The following is a 17,470-nucleotide window of genomic DNA, read 5'->3' as shown; positions in this document are numbered from 1 at the left end:
TTTACCGTGAACGCTCGGAAACAAGACGTGCGATGTATTAGTGAAATGTCAAAGATGCCGTTCAAATATGACGAACACGTCCGCCATTATGGCTCGTAAAAAGCTGGATAAATAAACAGAAGGTCAAATTTCGATAAAGGAAATAGCACCCAGGTCAAGACCCAGGTTTTGCTTTGTTTTGCAACTTTTCGTCGGAGAGCCCAACTTCGGAAGCAGTTTTTTGGCCCAAAAGCGGGGCCCTGTTTATAGAAATGTATCCACTGTAGTCTTCTTTCCAATTTAAACAAAGCGAATGTATTTACATGAACAGAATTTTTGTTTCAAACAAAAAAAATGAAAAATTTATTCGATGCTGTCCGAATACTTTTTTGACAGACTGTACCGGGTTCAGTTGCCTGAAGAAAACGCCTTTTCAGAAAAGGTTTTTATATACGTCAAAATGTTAGAAAAAGAAGATTATATTATCGCTATATCGCTTCATCTCTTTTTGTCTTACGAATTGCAATTGCATCAATTGCATGAAGCAGTAAAAGAATCGATGCAACGTAAACAAACTTTCGAAACCGGTTGTTGAGGTACTTATCGGCTCTTATCGGGCTTATCGGGTGTTATTAAGCTAAATTCGCCAGAACGGTGAATACATTATTAATTATCTCGTAGTTGCGTTATTATTTCCTTCATCTTTCGTTGACTGTTTCACTATATACAGTGAAGAAAACGCTATCTTGTCACCAGGTATGATAATAAAAACAATACGAGCTTATCTCTGTATATCTACAGAAGTATATTAGTATGTTTCCATCAATTATCACGTATTCTAGGGCGTATCAATTGTGCAGTGGCTGCGAGTACTCCTATGAACTAAGATCTACTGTCGTGCAACGTCGTGTGAACTTTGCTCCGTTTATTGCGTGTTGGAATTGATCAGTTTCAGGAAGAAACATGATATCTAGTAAGTTAGTTTTACTAAAATTGCACTAACCGAAACCCTGCTTAGGTAGATTGTAGTCAACCGTCCTTGTTTGCTTCTTTCCATCTAACACGCTTCATCTACCCCTATCATTGGAATTTGGAACGGGAAAAAAAACTGTATTCTACCCTTTTCCTCACACCGCCTTCACGTACCTGCTTGAATCCGTGGTGATGGGTTTGCCTTGAACTGCCTGCAAAGAATGTATTCTAACGAACCGAGTTTCTCTCCTGAAAATAGAACTGTTCAACGAGTCGTCCACCAGTGGTACAAACGCCCGCAATGCGCTTCTGGTTGCAGCTGGGATCGGTGTGGCCACCCTAGTCGGATACGGTGCCTATCGGTGCTTGAAAAAGCACCTGGAAAACATCCCACCAGCCAAATGGCGCCGTGTGGGTGAGGTGACCGATCTAAACATCTACCCGATCAAATCGTGCGGCGCAATTCGAGCGAGCGAAATCGATTGTTCCGTAATCGGACCGCGGGTGCATTTGATGCGAGATCGAATTTTTATGGTGGTCCAAACCGATGGCACGTTCATCACGGGCCGCAGCCATCCGCGGATGGTGCTGGTGCAGCCGAAGTTTGACAAAGCGTTCGAAGTGATGACACTGTCGGCACCGGGCATGCTGGATATCGTAATCGACGTGCGGCGACTGTTTCCGATCGAACCGGTGAAAGCCTCCGTTTGGGGCCAAACGGTCACTGCCGTCGACTGTGGCGAAGAGGTGGCTCGGTGGCTTTCGCGCTTTTTGCTCAGTGAAGATTTTGGCCTGCGGTTGGTGTTCTATCCGTACGAGCACTCCACTCGGGTGGTACGGGAGAAGAATAGGATCTTTCCCTATTTGACACCGCGGGATTCGGGCGCACTGCATGATTCGACGAGTTACATGTTAATTTCCGAAGCATCCGTCTCGGACGTGAACGCCAAGTTGGAGAAACCGGTTACGGCTTTGCAGTACCGGCCGAACTTTGTCGTGAAAGGACCGATTGCCTACGAGGAGGACGACTGGCAGTGGGTTAGGATTGGCGAAACCGTTTATAGGAATATAAAACCTTGTACTAGGTAAGTATGCCTCAATGGAAGAGGGTTGATATTTCTGGGATTGTGGGGATGGGGTACTTTTGGTTTGGCTTTGGTGTCTCTTCCGGTCGAAATCAAACTTAAATATCTCTATTTCATTGGGAGTTCTAGTTCTGTTAATTAAAATACTTTACCAGTTGTCGAATTTTTAACGTTCTGTCTTTAACATTCTCTCCCACATCACACATGGACATAATCTAACTGGTAATGGTTTTTCTTATTGCCCTTTATGAATATCAAATCAAAATGAGTGAAATGTAAATCGTATAATATTATTTGCAGATGCATCTTTATTAACGTTGATCCCGAAACTGGTATATCCAGTTCGACTGCTGAGCCACTGAAAACCCTCAAAACGTAAGTACAACACATGTCATCGAGTTGACGGTATTTTTTTCTTGCATTAGGGCGTAGAAGCCAAAGAATATATATCACGATGAATTTCTCCGGGTGGAATACATATTGTAAAGTAACAGCAGCTTCCACAGGTCATTCTGAGAAATTTGCGATTAAGTATAATATAACCTATCATTCGGGATCCCCATTATAGTGACGGAAAGCTACTAAGGGTGATTTATGAATTCAACGTCGGTAGAAGTCACAAAGATCAGTAATAGAGTTAATAACATGACACTTTGTGATACTAACGAGTACCAATTACTACGGCACCAGAATACGAAAACATCAAGCATTCCTCACGACACCGTTAGATAAAAGCGGGCAGCTGAATTAAGAAATGTGTTGTCTCGGTACTACAGCTAAAATGGTAGGCCCATCACTGGGTTACTCGGTGCCAATTCGTTGGGTGTCTCGACACGCATGTCAGGTTCAACTAACTCGAGCCATTTAGCACGTTGGGCCCCTCTATTCCTGGTACCGGTAGGGTTCTTGGAGAAAACCGACGACTGTCCGGCATCCTTGCGACATGGTCAGCCCATCGTAGTCTCGCAACTTTCGCCAAGTGTACAATGGGAATCTCTCCAAGTACTGCCTGAAACTCGTGGTTCATTCGCCTACGCCACTCCCCGCTGCTTGCATGTATGTCTTCCGTAAGCAAAGTTACTGTCTGAAGTTCTCAAGTCCGTAGTGGACTGCCGGTCTAATTAGCGTTTTGTATGCTCCTTGATTGACGCGTCTTGTGGTGGGAAAAGTAGGCTCCAATTCCAACTTGAGTACGTCGTTGAATCTCTTTATTCATATTATTGTCGACGGTGACAAGAGAATTCAAATATATGAACTTATCAACCATTTCCAGTTCATCGCAGTTAATAGCCACTGTCTTTGGTTTTAAACGCTTTAGTTTGTAGCCCAATTCTAGCATCTGCTTTAGTCTGGCATACATGGTCTCCGCCGTTCCAAGCTTTCCACTAATGCTATCGAGGTCGTCTGCGAAATTTAGGACTCGGCAACTTTTGCCGAAGATCGCTCGGGGGGAATCGATAGTACCCCCGAAGCACGCACGTAGCACATCACTCGCTCCAGGGTAACTTTGCCTTATTTGCCATAACTGTTCGAATTGGACGGTTTCGTATGCTGCTTCGAAATAATGATCCGTGGGCATGTTTCTGGAGGATTTGTCGGAGAGTTAAAATTTGATCCGTAGTAGAACGGGCCCCTATAAAGTCACAAACCACACCTTCCATCCACTCCTCCGGTAATTTCTAGTCCTCCCAAAATCTTTGAAATTATACAGTGAAGGGCCATTTCTAGCGGTTCTTGGCCATTTTTGTAGAGTTCTGCCGAGAGTGGGTCCTTTACGGCGGCTCTATTATTCTTCAGCTGATCGATTTCTCGCCGGATCTCTTCGAGATCGGGAGCCGGCACGCTATTGTCGTTTGTAGGCATTCCGAGGTTAACTTCCGCTTCGTCTCCTTCTGCCATATCGCCATTGAGGTGCTCTGCTCATCGAAAAACTGCTTCCACCTGTCGACCACCTCGTTTATGATTAGATCCCCTCCCTCGTCCCTACACATGTCAGGTTTAGATGTGTAGCCTTTATGAGTTTGGTTCACTTTCTCGTAAAACGTGCGCGTGTCATTAGCCCGGAATAGTTGTTCCAGCTCCTCACGATTTGTGTCCTCTTTCTGGCACTTTTTCCTCCTCAGGATCGTAGTCAACTCATTCCGCGCGCTCGTCGTTACTTGACCAAATTCTGCTGGATATGCTCAGATAGTTTTTCCAGGCACTTTTTTCCTCTCTATCGCCTGTTGACATTTCCCGTCACACCAATTATTTTGTGCAGTTGAGGCGTTGACGGTCGAGCGTATCATACTCCATCCATTTTCGAGGGTCGAAGCATCTAGCTCTACGAAGGAAGCCAGAGCTTCATCCAGTACGCGCGGGTATCGGCAACTGGCAGGTTGTTTACCCGAGGGGGGGGGGGGGGGGGGTGCTGGATGTACAGGTACTAGGTAATGGTCCGAGTCGATATCCACAGCCCGTACGGAGCGTACGTTTGTGATGTTCGAGAAAAACCGGTCGGTATAATTTGATAAGTATCAAACTTGTACCAAAATTTGTAAAAATAATGAAATATTTCGAGTTTCCACCACTGCAGGTACTACCACAACTACTGGAGCATCTACCCTACTTTCAGTCCGAAACTAGCTTTCGATGGTCACTGTACATCGATTTCTTATGTCTCAAAAGCGACTCGCCAGCTGGGATTTATTGCAGAAATTGAACAAGATTTTGACTAAATCTTCACCCTGCGACAGATCCTCCAGAAGTGCCGCGAATTCCGAGTTCCCTCCACACGCAACGCCTGTTCACCGATTCCAAAGCCGCATATGATTGTGTAAACCGGAAAATTTTAAATGAAAACGGCTTTCCGGGTGAGCTTACTAGACTACCCATTCGAATCTCGCAGCGGACTTCGACAAGGAGATGGTCGTTCCTGCCTACTATTCAACATTTGTTTGAAGGTTTATTTGTTTATTAACCTTTACGTCCCCGACATAAAAAATGATGGTACTTGCAGTTACACTTTTGGCTCTATCTCCACTTATTTTCATTCGATTTTTATGCAATTAGTCTTAAAAGAACCACAATAGGTTGGCATTTAATGAAAAAAGTCAAAGTCGAAGTAGGACACAAAACGGTTGAAGTTCCGTTGTAAGCCGAATATAGTACCGAAAGTACTGTAATTGTTCAGGACGTGTTTGCAGGGTGTCCAAGTTGATTAATCTGCAGCGCTGTTCGTAGTTTGGTAGCCGGAACGGATCATTCCATGATAACCTACGGAGGGCAAAGCGGATGAACCTTCGTTGCACCGACTCTAGTCGACCGACACCGTTTTGATAATACGGGCTCCATACGGGTGCGCAATACTCGAGGTTGGAGCGAACCAATGCACAGAAGAGTGATTTCAAACAATAAATATCATTGAAGTTTTTGGCGATACGCATAATGAATCCCTGGTTTCTACAGGCCTTGTCGACAACGAATGAAACATGCTGTTTGACAGTCAAATTAGAGTCCAGCAGTACTCCAAGATCCTTGACGCAATTTACACGGCGTAAGGGAACGTTTGATAATCGGTAATCGAATATTATAGGATTCAGCTTTCTCGAGAACGTTGTCACTTCACATTTGTCGAGGCTTAGTACCAAGCGATTGTGTTTCGCCATCCAGCGAAAGTCAACAGTTGATCCTGGATTGCGAGAGTGTCCGATGAATCGTTAACTTTCGAAAACAGTTGCAGGTCGTCGACGTACACAAGCCGAGGACCTTGGAGCATTCAGTTGACGTCGTTGAAATAAATAAGAAAGACCAACGGTCCGAGATGGCTACCTTGTGGGACTCCAAAGAAAGCGGTGAAAGCCGGTGAGGTGAAGCAATTGATAGACACGTTAATAGGACGGTTCGACAGATACGATTTAAACCACTGAAGCCGTGCAGCGGCCCTCCAATGCCCAGTTTATCCAGTTTTGCAACGGCGATTTTATGATTTAGAGGTCAGTGTAGATAACGTCTGTCTGGGATCGGTCGTCAAATCAATTCGTTACGTACGTAGTGAGCATTAGTAGATTGGTAGACGTTGAGCGCTTCGGCATGAATCCGTGTTGCTCATCAGCGATGTATTGCTTTACGAACGAGGAAATTGGCACGATCACAACGAGCTCGAAGAGTTTCGATAATGCACATAAGGCAGAGATCCCTCCGTAGTTGTCTATGCTTCTTTTGTTCCCCTTCTTATGAACTGGAAACATGTAAGCGGATTTCCAAGCAGAATGAAATATACCTGAGCTAATCGAGGAGTTAAATAGACGTCGGATTGGAGCAGGGAGCAGCCAAGGCATCAATGCATTTCTTTAAAAATATTGAAGGTACGCCATCCGGTCCACTGGAAGTTGGGCTTTTCAACTTCAAAGCGGCCTGCTTGATCATAGAATCATCAATGGGCAGGTTAGTGAGAGAATCGCTGAGATTTGGAACGCTGTCTAGAGCAGTCGATACTTCTGTTTCGGACAGCCTTTCATCGACAGAGACGCTGGAGAATTTCTGCGAGAACAGTTGACAAACCATATCCAATTTGATCGCTTCCAAGGAGCATGAGTGATGGAAGACCGCCGTCTTTCCGTTGTGCACTAATATTTCCAGAACGACTGGGGGTTACGCTTCAGTCTTCGCTCAACGTTGTTTAACGTAGTTTCGCAGAGATTAGGTTGAAAACCTCCTCAAGGCAGCCTTTCTTTCAGATTTAAGGCGACGTAGCGTGGCGTTTATCCAAGGCAGGTGCGGCTCTATGCGTATCGTCTTTTTCGGCACGTGGCGGTCGATGGTATAATTCATCGGCAGCATTTACGTTGTTCTCTTCCAAGGCTGCATTCCAGTCGATTCTGTAGGTATATATATACTTTGGATCGCATCAAAATCGGCACAGTTGAAATCGTAATAGACAGACAGCGGTGAGTCGGTCGTTTTGCATGGTGTATGTTGATGAATCGGAAGGTGTTATAAGACGAGAAGCGATCGAAATGCGGAGCACTTTTTTTGCTTTTCTGATGACGTGGATTCTAAAACGAAATGCTGGCGGGCAGGATCGAGCGCAACAGGGCCCGCTTGGGCAATACCGTGGTAATGGACGGGGACGAGTCTAAGGTAGTCGACGAGTTCGTATGCCTAGGCTCGCTGGCAACATAGGACAACAATAACAGTCGTGAGATTAAAAGGCGTATTATCAGCGTAAGTCGAGCCTACTACGGACTCCACAAACACTTGCGGTCGAACAATGCGGTACAAAGTGCACACTGTACAAAACGCTAATTAGACCGGTTGTCCTCTACGGGCACGAAACGTGGACACTACTAGAAGAGGATCTACAAGCACTCGGAGTTTTCTAACGGCGGGTGCTAACAATCATCTTTGGCGGAGTGCAAGAGAACGGTGTATGGAGGCGAAGAATGAACCACGAGCTCGTGAGACTCGCGCAGAAAGTATTTAAAGTTGGACGGATACGTTGAGCAGGACATATTCTGCTCGCTCTCGAACGTTTTTCATTCCCTCCGGCGTACCCCAAGGAAGCGTACTGGGGCCACTGCTGTTCAACATTTTCGTAAACGACCTGGGTACATCTATGTCATCTCCTGTACTTTCATTCGCCGATGATTTGAAAATTTTTCGAACAATACTGTCGGTTTCGGACTGCGTGGCACTGCAAGAGGACTTAAACAAACTATTAATTTGGTGCGACAGCAATGGCATGCGCGTCAACTACAAGAAATGCAAAATAGTAATATTCATTCGAAGCAATAATGCTCTACACCAGCGGTTCCCAACCTTTTTTCGGTTCGCGTACCCCCTGACGGGTTTCCCTATACTATTCTGCAGCGAACTAAAGTTTTGGCGAACCCCTGGGAGTTCGCGAACCCCCATTTGGGAACCGCTGCTCTACACCATCAATACTCACTGGGGTTAGACATTGTAGACCGCGTTTATTCAATATGCGACTTAGGCGTCACAATTGACTCGAAAGTCAGATTCAACGAGCACATCGGAATTATCACCGCGAAGGCATTCACCACGCTAGGATTCATTCGTCGTCATGCTTCCAGCTTTAGTGACATTTACGCACTCAAAACGTTGTATTGCGCGTTGGTACGTAGCATCTTGGAGTACGCGTCTGTCGTTTGGTGCCCGCATCAGGTAACGCAAACCCTTGTAATCGAACGAGTACAGAAAAAAAATTTACGTTTTGCTCTGCCCAATTTGCCCTGGAACGATCCGATCAATCTTCCTCATTATCAAGCTCGGTGTCAGCTGATTAAACTCGATCTACTATCGGGTAGGCGTACCAATCAACAAAGAATGTTCGTTTTTGACCTAATGCAGGGAAACATTACCTGTCCAGCATTATTAGAACAGGTGCCAATCAACGTACCTCCTCGTCGGTTTCGCGATACGCAGTTACTTGCAATACCTTTCCACCGGACACATTTTGGCCAGAGCAACGCTTTAAATTCATGTCTTCAAGCCTTCAACGCTGTCGGTGAAATTTTTGACTTCGACATGCCAAAATCACTTTAAAAAACGAATCAGTGAAATTACACAGTAAAACATAGTTTATAAGCATATTCAGTCTGTACGATTTTTTATCGAAGGTGGTGTTAAATAAAATAAAAAAATGTTGCTAGAATGCCGGACAACTATCCTGGAAAAATGGTTTTCGCATCGAATCCGGTAGGAACAAGACCAAGAGGGACACAGCGAGCGCGGTGGCATGACCAGGTGGAGCACTGGGTGCCCGCTAAACTGGAGACCAGCCGAAATAGATGGAGAAATCATCCTACGCAGGCCTTGTCATAAGACGTTAGGCCAATTAAGCGAAATGAACAAGATTTAAAAGACCTGCACTCAGGGGCTGACTGGTCTACCGGGCAACCGGGCAAATGCCCGGTGGGTCCAGGTACAAATTTCGTCGTTACACAAAATGAGATTTTCCAAAATTTTTATTTCAGTTAAACTCTTTCTACGACTCACGAATGTTCGATTGCTGGGGCCCCGTGATTCATGAAATCATTTAAATTGAGCTGTTCGGGTCCAGGCTCCGAAAATATTACCAGCTTCAATTCTGAGTATTTAAAAATAAATTAGTATTTCATCCGCAGTTATTTGACTACTTATAAATATCGAACTGTCGGCTTAAGCTCCATACTTAGTTTACTTCAGTGGCGACGGTCCGTTATCGATCCTGCGTCGAATGAATTATGGTCCTCCAGTACTCAATCCTGGGCTACCTTTCTTCAAACCCCTCGAAGACCAGCTGAATGTGCATCATCCTCGATAGCGCACATCTATCAGTGCGATGTCTACTCCGAAGTCTACGGCCTCTTCTTGATTCTCTCCTTAAAATAATTTTGGCTACTCTTTCGTCGGGCATTCTAGACACGTGACCAGCCCAGCGCAGACTGCCACACTGTACTATCTTCATTATAACAGCATATTTACATTCTTAATACAGCTCGTGGTTCATGCATTTATGCTACACGCCATTTTGGATTTTGCGAAATTTTACGCTAAAAGCCCAAGCATTCGTCGATCAGCTTCTTTTAGCGTCCATGATTCATGTCCGTAAAGGGCCATCGAGATTAGTGTTCTCTAGAGCGTCAGTTTTATGCAAATTTGCAAGCTACGGGACTTCAGCTACAAAATGCAGCTGTAAAGGCTGCGTAAAGGCCAATTCGCAGCTGCAATTAGTCGTTTTTTTATGATTTACATCGTTGTCACATGTCACGAGCATACCAAAATATATTCAGTTCCTCTTCGACACCAACACCATTTGGATTTCCACGCCATGTACTTCGTTTTGGTGGTGTTAATGGTAAGTCCCAATTTCTCTTCTTTCGCTGCTCTACTTTTGATTTCGGTGATATCGACGTCATCCGCAAAATCAAGAAGCACGTGAGGTCTCATTCTGCTATTCTGACTCATAATTTTTACTCATCCAGCGTCACACGAATCAACGTAACTAGTTCTGTGTGAAAACCATGTCCTAGCGTTAACTGTCACAGCTCATTTCGTTTGACTGAATCGTATGCCGCCTTGAAATCCATAAAAATATGATGAGTCTGCAAGTTGTACTCCCGGAACTCGTCAGCTCCTCTCAAGTCGATGTCCGTTTTTAAAATTATGAGAAATGAGGCCAATCAACCACTCCTCCGATATTTATTTTCCTCCCATATTCTGTTCCTGACAATGAGGTGGCGAATGGTTTCGTTCAGCTGCTCGCTCCTCGCTTTTAGAAGTTCAGCCAGGATACTATCCTTTACAGCAACCTTACCGTTTTTCAGCTCACTGATTGCTCTTTTGACCTCCTCCTGTGTTGATGGCTCCACAGTTTGGCCGTCGCTCAAAATTCTTATCCTGTACCTGCTGATCGTCGTGTTTACTTCTCTATTCAATAGCGTCTGGAAATACTCTTCCACCTGGCTGCTACCGTCGGTTTGTCAGTAAGCAGGTTGCCAGTACTATCATTGCACATCACAGGCATGGCAAAATTCTTGCACCTGACCGTTTTGTAGAAACTCCGTGTGTCGTTGCTGGCGAACCTCTCCTCTGGATTGGCGAGCACGTGGTCTTCGTATTGACGTTTTTAGACGGTGGGTTCTTTTTTCGTCAGCTCTACCAGGACGAACCAAAAAGAGTCGCGCAGAGTCTCGGGCATTCCTCACATTGGAATCGTGTGAAGAAATTCTGCAGAGGATTCGCACAGAATACCTTGCTTATAGAAGCAGAATTCTTATAGGAGAATCCAAGAGTTTAATCCCAGGGATAGCTATAACTCGGCACGGGAATCGCCTGAGTATAGAATTCTATGCTCAATTATTTCATTGATTTCAAAGTTGCGTATGATACCATCGACCGTAAAACCAATCATGGCCATTCTAACCTCGCAGTGGACTTTATCAACATGATGGTCCCTCATGTGGGCTGTTCAACATGCCGTTACAGGATGTTATGAAAGAAGCAACACACAGGCACAATCTTCAGCAAATCTAGTTAGTTCGTCTGCTTTGCCAATGAAATGGATATTGTCAATAGAACAACATCTGTGGTGGTGGCTGAACAAACTAAAACTCAAAGTAGAGAAGATTGGGTTGAAGAAAAATGAATATGAATATGAATATATGGCATGCTTCCCAACTCTTGTATGAAGGGCCAAAAGGGAATTGGTCGATGAGCAACACCACTTACACGTACCAGGGATTTAGAGAGTCAATCGTTGAATAAACCGTCTTAATGCAGAATGACTCCAGCAGGTGGGGAGAAGAGCCCGCTCATTATTCACGATGTGTTGTTAATCGGGCCAAGATTAACCCTAGAAAGTTGACTGTTTCATTCTCCCTAGGCCCACCGCTTCAAACAAGTGCTCTGATGGTCCCTTCCTCTTCCCGATTCTAGTTTATTTATGAAATGTGGTATATAAGTGTAAAAATAGAACAATCTCATCAGCAGTCCTTCGAATGGAATAGAGTTGCGTCCTTTTAGTTTCTATAAGTGCTTCTAATAATTAATTTAATTTTTCTTCTGGTATCCAATATCCATGTGCAGTATTAACACTCGTATTGGCCAAAGTTTTCACTATATAGCAGTAAATGCTTCATAAGCTAAAACGAAAAAAATAATTAAAATAACTTATATTATGCTTACCTATTAACAAGATCGTGTGGCGTCTGCCCAAAACCTCGATTATGAGATCAGGCAGCCGGGAACCACACAGTATCGCACCTCCTAGCTTGGCTACTCAATAGAGCATTAGCGAGTATGGCCACGTGGAGGCGCTAGTTAGGGGCTTGGGATAGCTAGAGCTATATTGGACGCTCCTCATTTGCCTTCCCCATTTCATACCCAAGATTGGGTTGAAGAAAAGTGCGACCAAACTAACGTACCGTGAACCGCTAATATGACGCACACGCTAAAAGCTGGTAACTCGGTCCTAATAACGACTGAATTTGTTTTGTTTCGAGCCTCGAGCCGCTATGCTGCCCGTTCTCCCGATACTCGACACTCGACAGTGCCTGAGTCGAGTCGAGTTGCACGACATGACTTACAAAATAGAGCCCATAATCATTCGATTTATTGTCCTTGTAACATCACCGTTACCGTCTTTTGAGTAGATATCGTTTTTTGTGTTAATTTACTATCATGAATATTGCAAACTGGGGCCCCTAATCTTAAAGTCCCTGTGGGTCCTTTGGCTCCCAGTCCGCCCCTGCCAGCACTACCTAAAAGCACTGTATTGTGCCTTAGTTTGTCTCCTGCTTGAAGATGTGCGCCTAACTTGCACTCCGCATACATTTTATTAGAAACTTCGTATTGAACGAGCGCAGACCAGAGGATGTCCATACGATTGGTCCTGCATAGTTTACCTTGACTCAACCTGGAAAATTAATCCCCGTATTCCGGACGCTATAAATTTCAATGGCGACTCGTGGGTGTTTAGGTCAACCCGGTAACAATGTGACAGCTTCCATACTAATCAAACGTACCTAAAACTGCTGGTTCATGGTTCACGACAGATGTTTGAAAGCGGCGTAAATATCGAAGCAGGAGTTTATTATCATTTGTTTTGGCACAAAATCCCTTGTGCATGTAAGATCTGAATTGGTTTATTATTTCAATAGAGTATTTTACGAACTGACAATATTATGTCAAGTACCAAAACGTTTCCGTGCTAATGACAATAGCAGCATAACTGGTTCTTCTGTCATAATAACATGCTCTATTTGGTTCTGTCAGGTAACAGAGTGTTTTTGTACAACTGCAACGATCTCTATTGCTTGGATTTACTCTTGAATTTTGCTTAACTTGTTCTGTTAACGACAAAATCGATCCAGCAATCATGAAAGAGCATTTCATTTTCAATTGCGCAGCGGATAACTTTTAATGAAACACGCAATATTTATATTAATACTTTAGAGCAGACAACTCGTACACAAGAGTGACAATCTTGTAATAAATACCGCTTTTTATCTTGTAAACAAATCAATCAAACAACCCACCAAGAATTCAAACAGTTTTACCGAAAACATGAAATAATGCTAAAATAATCAATACGCACTTTTCAAATCGTTGTCCAGACAGCTTTTTGCGTTCACATTTAACGTAACAAAAATTAACATTTCCTTTGGAAATCGAAGGTGCGTCAATTTTGACCGGCACGTAAAAACGATCGTCGCGACATTTTTGACACTGGCGGGTGTTATGGGAAACTGTTAATAACTGTCACTTTGTCACGGGGTAGGTTTAGGTTTCCTGTTCAACCAGCGATAAATGTATTACACAAATAAACATATTCAAAATAGTATTTAAATATCAACGGAATATGATGGTTTACTTTACAAGCAAATTCGTCTATCACTTTTTCATTGTTGGTCTTTGAATTAGCTCCTTAGGGAACTCACCCTCTACTGCTATCAGCATCAAACTTAAGAATCGGTTTCCCCCATTATCGTTAACTGTGAACCGATTTTTTTTTGTTCAATTAATCAGATCCAGAATAACGAGATTCAAGAATAACAATCATACTGCGATGCACGCACACGATAGCAAATATACTTATAACTTTGCACAAACAATATAAGGTAGTAAGATGTTCAATGGTATCACTGAACCAGCAAATGAGAAAATTTTGCGAATGATGCATGCAGATATGTCAACCGCGCCCTATTTTCACAGCGAATAGAAGTTGTTTCACAATCTCTTTTTACCTGCTTCATTAATACCTACTGAACTAGCACCAGGAAAAATGTGTTGGTATGCTTGTTCGGTGAGATCGCTGAACCAACGCTCTCTTCGTGTTGAACATTTACCTCATCAGCTCCGTCGCAAAATAAAATGGGATCGAAGCGCAGGTCGTTGGAATAAGTGGTAGTAGCTTAGTGAAGTGAAATCCCTGAACCAGCTAATGAGAAAATACTGTATATGCAACAATGAAATAACGAGCATTCTAATAAGAAAGTATACTGTCCAAACGTAATTCGTATTGCGTGTGCATCGGTGTTAGCGAAATCATGAACGAGTGACGAAATCCGGTTATCCAGCTAAATTTTGTTACCTGTCCTATGAACAAATTGAACATGAGGACGAGTCGCCACTTGGAAATTCAGGTACCTAATTCGGTAAATAGGTCTCAGACATGTAATAAGCGTGACTCGGGAATCGATTGTATGATTTCTAGGGCCAGGTGAGCGGAGTCACCTAGGTGACTTTCAAAATCGTAAATTGTGCTCTCATCTAAAAAATTTAGGTGAGGTGACTGGAAGACTAGGGCCCTTAATTGCATCAAAGATCCGTTTCCGACCGCGGATCATCGATGATTTAGGGTGGCACGGCAGCAAGCATCGAGTGTTTGCCGACAACCCGCCGTTGGAAGCACCGGCCACTGCCGGTCTTTTTAGGTGCATGCATTTTTCTAGGCTTACTGACTAGTACTGCCGCTAATGGCATAACAGTCCCATTTTCTATGGAGTTTCCTATATAAATGGGACTATTATGCGAGTAGCGTCTAAGATTCATAACGTTTACTAACCTCTAACTACAATCCTTTAGCCCTCGCAATGATTTACAGTTCGAAATTATTAATCGCCGAAGTCGCTTTTATAGCACGGTGGAACATATTCTGCTTTTTCTAATTTTGTTTCCAGTTGTAAGCCAGTCTATTTTTATTAATAAGTTTCTATGAAATGGTTCGTTCTGGGGAAAGGTTCATTCAGAAAATGGGCTTCTCAAAATGGAAGTCTGAAAACTGGGTTTTTGGGGAATGGGGGAATCTACAATAAAAAATGAAAAATGAAGATCGTCAGACAACATCCACTTTTTGAATCTTTATCATTGTTGGTCCTGAAAGCGTGCATTATCTAAAGATGTGCCGCTATGTTCATGGAACTCTCATATTTGCTAATTAAGTTTTTGCCTCCGCAGCCTTATGTCGAACATTTAAAAAATATAAACAGGAAAAATTAACTGTGTTTATAAAAACTAACTGATCTTGTTGGTTTATTTTGTTTTCAGATACCGCCGAAAACCGAAAATCGGCGACAATCCCGTGCTGGGAATGCAAATGGGCGTCAAGAAGGAAGGTACGGTACGGCTTGGCGACCCCGTATACGTCGGATGCTAATATATAGCAATATGGTAATGTTTTCCACCTCTAGCAATAGACCTATACGTTATTTTTTCTAAAGTATTCAAAGCTACCAGCTAACGCATTTTGCTCAGCTGCTGCTGCTGCTGCTGCAGCGACCAAATTTGTATTATTTTTAACTCCTCGGATGCGGGCAGTCACAGAAGAAAGAACACCGATAGAAATATAAGCATCAAAGCATGGCATCAGTGAGTATTTATTTAGTAGTTTAGTAGTTACATTCTAAATCGTAAATATCAACAAATTAATCATCGACCATCATCACAGCCCTATGCGTAGTAAACGGAATCGCCAAGGCTAACTTCACCGGCTCTTCTCAGTCCGAGATGAATGCCAAAGGCAGGCGCTTCTCCCATTTCCGGAACTTTTCTGTACCTAAAAAATACAAACTATTAGTTTTTTTTCTTTCGAAGTCTGGACAAGCGATGATCTTACTCTTTCAGCGTCCTTAGCGGTTCCCCGTCGGTGCTGCTTATCCCCTTGTCCGGATCGATGTTGGTGAAAATACATCTCAAGCAAGGTTTCACGTACTTAAAAACGGTTTGTCCGATCCTCACCCAGCGCCAGTTATCCTCGGCATAAGCGGGCGGACCCTTAACCACAAAGGAAGGCCTAAACTGCAGCATCGACACTTTCTGCTCCAGGCGTGTGTTCAGGTCCTCAACCGTAGCCGTATTGAACAGCATGAAGCTTGTTTCATCGTGCAGGGCACCACTGTCTTCGGCGGCCCTTTTACGAGTAGTTCTATCAAGTGGATAAAACCGCAATCGATACGCTGCCGGTCGTTCCAAATAGGTAGAGATCCAACGAGCCACCTCGTCACCGCAGTCCACCGTCTGAACGGATTCATTCCAAACCACTCCAAGTATCGGTTCCATTTCCAATAGCGGCTTCAAGTCGAGGGAAATGTCTTCCATGCCGGGGGCCGACAGTGTCATACGCTCGTAGCTGTCGTCGAACGATGGCTGTATGAGCACCATTTTCGGCTTCTGTCTAGCTGTTAGCCACTTGCCGTCCAGATTGGTCACCATGAAGCTACGATCCCTCAGCAGATTGCGCCGGGGCCCGATGGACGAGCAGGTCGCTCGGCTAAGCTTGATCGGGGCACAGGATTTGACCGGATAGATGTAGATTTCGTTCAGTTCGGCTATTTTGCGCCACATTTTCGGCGGGGTGTTTTCTCTGCGCTTTTTCATGTAGTGGGAGCCAACGGCAGCGGTTACCGCGACACCGCCCAGTGCGGCCAGCACAATTAGCGTCTTACTGGACGGACTGGCCGCCGAAAAATCCTCCGCCAATTCTAGGAAAACAAAAAAATGGAAAAAGTTTTAAATCATTCTTTCATACCCCACAGGGAGAATAGATGGTACTCACTAGATAGCATTGTTTTTTGTACTGATTAAACAAAATAGCAGCAGCGACGGACCAGGTGATGATGGCAAATCAGCCAGTGTTCACGCGGAAACGATAAGAAAACGGCAGTGTGGACCCGAGCAGCGGATGATAAGCGGGGATCTAGTGGGGAGATTCACTTTTATCAGTTCTCGGTTGTGCTTTACCGGCTTGTGGTGCTTCGCGGCTTGTGGCGTAAAGCATACTGCTGAGCCTGCCTGGAGAGATGACGGGGGAAAGTGCGAATGCGAGCGATAGCCGGTGCTTGGGTAGAGTGTGTTAATTTTAGCACCAACGAGAATGTAGGCCGTTATGGGCCAGGTAACCGAGCCGGTGTTTTCGTGGTTTTTAGCGACCGTTGAAATAGTTTAGTATTTTTTTCTAGTTAAATTATATCACAAATTAGCAAGAGCGAAAACTGGTTAGTCTACCTTACTGCGCAGAAGCGGCAATTTGTTTATGAATTGACTCGAGTTGTGTTTGTGTTTGTAAGTGGCACCAGCTGAAACATCACGGTGCATTTGTAGACAAAGAAATTGATGTTACTTAAGTTTGTGTCGAAAATTTTAATTAGTTTGATTCGGATAATCTTCACCTATCTTCACGAGACACAATCATTCGTACGCAAAGATCTTATTGAAACTTAAACTTATAATTTGAATACATTTTTATATCATTATTGTTTGTGAAAAGTAAGATTATTCCTCTTTTCTTACAAGAAAAGATTACAGCTTATCTTCTGAACCAGCAACTAGCAACGATAAAAATAGATTTAATTATTTTATTGATTAACTGTCTCCTGGATGCTGATCTAACAGATGTCGGATGCTCAGATGAGCGTACTGGAGTTAGCACGATCGAAAGGCAATCATGTCCG

At 43.8% G+C, this 17,470-nt stretch overlaps 2 protein-coding genes across 2 annotated transcripts; one reads left to right on the top strand and one right to left on the bottom strand.

Moving 5' to 3' along the window:
* The first annotated feature begins 546 nt into the window (after window positions 1-546).
* On the top strand, window positions 547-15,404 carry LOC128734245 (mitochondrial amidoxime-reducing component 1). The gene is made up of 5 exons (XM_053828325.1): window positions 547-735; window positions 822-952; window positions 1,211-2,036; window positions 2,337-2,411; window positions 15,069-15,404. Exons 2-5 carry the CDS (start codon window positions 943-945, stop codon window positions 15,175-15,177), a joined length of 1,020 nt encoding a protein of 339 aa, XP_053684300.1. The 5' UTR covers window positions 547-735; window positions 822-942; the 3' UTR covers window positions 15,178-15,404.
* LOC128734254 (mitochondrial amidoxime-reducing component 1-like) lies at window positions 15,351-16,775 on the bottom strand. Its single transcript, XM_053828337.1, has 3 exons — window positions 16,576-16,775; window positions 15,637-16,501; window positions 15,351-15,576 (listed from the first exon to the last, which is right to left on the bottom strand). Exons 1-3 carry the CDS (start codon window positions 16,583-16,585, stop codon window positions 15,471-15,473), a joined length of 981 nt encoding a protein of 326 aa, XP_053684312.1. The 5' UTR covers window positions 16,586-16,775; the 3' UTR covers window positions 15,351-15,470.
* Window positions 16,776-17,470: the final 695 nt, after the last annotated feature.

This window comes from Sabethes cyaneus, chromosome 1 (assembly GCF_943734655.1).
Source record: "Sabethes cyaneus chromosome 1, idSabCyanKW18_F2, whole genome shotgun sequence".
In the NCBI taxonomy this organism is placed as follows: Eukaryota; Metazoa; Arthropoda; class Insecta; order Diptera; family Culicidae; genus Sabethes; species Sabethes cyaneus.
The sequence above is the reverse complement of the archived record's forward strand: the minus strand, read 5'-3'. Positions and strand labels throughout refer to the sequence as shown.

Bases quoted from the DNA above. Each gene is read 5' to 3' on its own strand.
- LOC128734254 (XM_053828337.1), bottom strand. The intron at 15,577-15,636 runs GTAAGATCATCG...TGTATTTTTTAG, and splicing joins CCGCTAAGGACGCTGAAAGA to GTACAGAAAAGTTCCGGAAA.
- LOC128734245 (XM_053828325.1), top strand. The intron at 2,037-2,336 runs GTAAGTATGCCT...TATTATTTGCAG, and splicing joins AATATAAAACCTTGTACTAG to ATGCATCTTTATTAACGTTG. The intron at 2,412-15,068 runs GTAAGTACAACA...TTTTGTTTTCAG, and splicing joins CCACTGAAAACCCTCAAAAC to ATACCGCCGAAAACCGAAAA.